The following is a 3,553-nucleotide window of genomic DNA, read 5'->3' as shown; positions in this document are numbered from 1 at the left end:
AACACATTCTTGAAGGAACAGGATATTTCTAGAAAACGTGGCGTGACACTAGTCACGTGACCTCGCTGACGCAACAATGATGAAAATTATTTATTCTTGTAGTTTTGCCTAGAATAAGTTTATGCAATATGATTGATGTAAATCAGAGAGGGTTGTTATGAAATGATCTGTATGTATATTAATAATGGTATTATTTAATGAAACATGATTTATTAGTTAACTAGATGTGTTTTAAAATGTATAGTAAATGTGCTTCCACAGGGTACCAGAAAGTGTTCTGTTTCAAGGGTAAATAAAAAGTTCATATGTTATGCTGTGCTGTATTATAACTTGTAGCCTACAGAGTGCATAATTCTTCTCGTGATTCATAGCATACACACGTTTTACTGATGTCATGATAGTACAAATGGTAATGTTAAGCTTATCTTATATGGCGTCATTTTAGTGTTTGCTGACTGATTGACAGACTTGAATGGTACTGCATTCCTTTTATACACATGTTCTGTGGTAGAATTCCTTATCTAGCCATTCTTTACAGGTTATAATAACCTGCCAGTTAGACTAGCTAATATCATAAATGTATTATTTTCTTCCAACTCTCTAATAATTTTTCTACTTTTAAACAACTTTATGGTAATCACAAGTCACAAAGATTTGCTGAGACTTTGAAAACTGTGGTGTTTTATACACAGTTGCAGAACTACATTAAATGAGTTGCACGTCATACGTGTACGTTTAATGTTTTGTTATCCAGGACTTGTAATTAAAGATCATGTAGATTATGGTGTATTTTTCATAACTATGTAATAAACAATTAAAACTTTATCTAATTATGTATCAATTATTAAAAGCCAACTTCAAAACTATTTTTATCACAAGCTAAGTGAAACAGTATTGATTAAATTTGTGAAGTTAATTGATAATACTTTGATTTAGTTTCTCAATTTTTTATCACTTATAAGTTCATGTTTAGGATTGGATTTTTATTTTATTTAAAAATTGGTATTTTGGGTTTAGCTTTAGCAGCTATTCATGTCATTACATATTTGTTCTTGAATATCACTAGTTCATTGTTAAGTATTGAAACTAGTAACAGCTTTAGTTTCACATTTGTGTAGAAACACAGTTTCACTTAGTAGTATTTGTTGATTCAATCTTAATAGGTACCAACTCTCACTTTGACAATTTTTTGGTAAAGTTTCCAGTCTCCTTTCAATCCTTGGTGGAACAGAAAGAGCTAGAAAATATCCTAAAGTGTCCTTACTTCTGATGTGTATACTGTTGAATACAGAATGGAATTTGAGGAATATGAGTCTCTACTTCCTAGTAGTACTGTAGCTACTCATATGGTAGCTGGAGCTGCAGCTGGAATTATGGAGCATTGCCTTATATATCCAATAGACTCTGTAAAAGTAAGGTTTGTTTTAGGGTTGAATTTACACATACTTAATTGTGTGAAATCACCTGCACTTGTGTTCCTTCAAAGACATTTTAATCAACTTAATTTTAACTTGTATATATACTGTATCTATTTTTTCTATTTAGATTGTGTTTCTTTTACTCATTTTTGTATATTTTTTATTTCATCTGTTTTTTCTAAGTTCTCATTTGAATTCTGCCTTGTTCTCTTTAGGTGATATTAACGGTTTTTTTCACTCCATATTCATAGACAAACAACTCTCCCAGTGCCTGGTTTATTTCTAGATATACAATAAAAAACAAAAAGATACATGTTTTAAGTATTTATATACCTTGTATTCATGGTAGTACATTTTAAACTCACATTACTGTTCTATTGGGGTGCATATATGTTACCATGGCAGTGAAAGAGTTAAGTACACACTCTCATTTCACAGTTATTAAATCCTTATAATGTTAACACATTAGTTTTTAATTCTTTGTATTGTGTCAATATTTATTTGACCTTATGTCTTTTACACAATGTCTATACACAGTTATTTCGTTTTATTGAAATCCTGTTAATATAAATATCTTTTGTACTCTTTATGCCTTTAATATACATAATTTTATGTTTCAGCTTTTACCTTGTAAATGTAGTTTGGGCTTTTTCTCACCAGACTAGGATGCAGAGTCTTCAACCAAATCCAAAAGCCACATACCATTCAATCTCAGATGCTTTATACAAGATGGTCAAATATGAAGGTATTTTCCGTCCTGTTCGTGGGATGAGTGCTGTAGTTTCTGGAGCAGGTTTTGCCCATGCTCTATACTTTTCTTGCTATGAAAAGATGAAAAGGGTTTTCAGTGGTACTGAAACTGGAGCCCATAGTCCCATTTCTCAAGGTAGGACTTATCACAGGAATGAAACAAGCATCTATGTCAGATTTGAAAGAATTGCTAATTTCGCCATTCCATAACTAAAAAGAATATATATATCTGTATTTTAGTATTTTATGTTTTTTAATCAACATTTGTATGCATGTGTTCTGCATGTAGTTATTGGCACCCTTGTAAAAAGGTCATAAATTTATTCTAATTCTTTAGTTTAGACAAAGGTAACATACCTCAACAATTGTTCAGTTATGCTTATACATGTTCGACTCTGTTTCTGTATCATGCCTTTCTGGAGCGAGACCATACTAATTTCAATTATGATACAGAGCTTTGTGTAAACTAGTATGTATAATGGAAATTGTTGCTGGGGTTGTTAATCTGAAATTGTGGAACACTGCAATAGGACTTTTTCTGAGTTGAAAGTATAGATTGTATGATTACCATATGCATAGGCATGAGGAGGAATGTGGTGCATGTAATTGCACCCATATAGGTGTAAGATATTGTTATGCCTCTGTGTTCGTTTGTTACAGTGCCAGCAAAGTCCCTCAAACCTCTCTGAAAGCTGACCTTTCCTGGTCTTGAATCCTGATGACTGTACCAACCTTGGTACCTCTGTGCTGGACTTAACGTCGGATTCAAATTCAAGGGCTCTGGACAGTGCATCCTGCATAGTAGAGGGGTGTGCTTGTTTTACTTGTATCTTTAGTTGTGGACTGTCCAAGGCATCTACAAACTGATGCCTCAGCAACAACTTGAGGAGATTGGGTGGCGCAGTTGGGTAGGCCTTGTGTACCATATTTTCCAAATCCTGTGCCAGCTCTCCCCTTTAGCACGGAATCTCGTCCTAAACCTAGCCCTGTAGACTTCGGACTGATTTTGTGTTCTAGAACCGCTACCAGTGCTCTATAGTTGTGTCTCTCGTCTGCTGACAACTGTCCAAGTATTTCCAGTGGTTGTCCTTTCAAGCTCGTTGCCAGATATACAGCTTTCTGCTCCTCTGTCCATCCATTCATTTCTGCCAGTAGCTCAAATTATGCTCTATATGCTTCCCATGGTGCCTTCCCATCGAATTCCTGTGGCTTCCTTCGTACTAGATCACCCCTATTGCTGATATTCATGTCTGGAATGTGGCTTCTGGCAGGACTGATGTCACACTAATGTCTGCATTAGGGTTTAGCTGCGGGGTCTGGAAGGAGCTTATTGTTGTCTGGGGCTGATTAAGGCCATGGCTAATATATCCTTCCTGTAAATCACC

General features: G+C 34.8%; 1 protein-coding gene across 4 annotated transcripts in view; it reads left to right on the top strand.

Annotated features, from left to right (window-relative positions):
• Nucleotides 1–3,553, top strand: part of LOC106473487 (mitoferrin-1-like) — a 29,831-nt gene that overhangs the window by 15,167 nt on the left and 11,111 nt on the right. For 3 of the 4 annotated variants that reach the window (XM_022401912.1, XM_013934169.2, XM_022401910.1), the window contains exons 2-3: nucleotides 1,164–1,412; nucleotides 2,079–2,304. In XM_022401912.1, coding sequence (XP_022257620.1) covers nucleotides 1,293–1,412; nucleotides 2,079–2,304 — 346 coding nt within the window. In that variant the 5' untranslated portion in view covers nucleotides 1,164–1,292. The remainder of the gene's footprint in view (nucleotides 1–1,163; nucleotides 1,413–2,078; nucleotides 2,305–3,553) is intronic. The other variant, XM_022401911.1, reaches the window with a different exon arrangement.

Source organism: Limulus polyphemus, unplaced genomic scaffold (assembly GCF_000517525.1).
Source record: "Limulus polyphemus unplaced genomic scaffold, Limulus_polyphemus-2.1.2 Scaffold6215, whole genome shotgun sequence".
NCBI classification, from domain to species: domain Eukaryota; kingdom Metazoa; phylum Arthropoda; class Merostomata; order Xiphosura; family Limulidae; genus Limulus; species Limulus polyphemus.
This window is presented reverse-complemented; position numbering and strand designations above follow the sequence as displayed.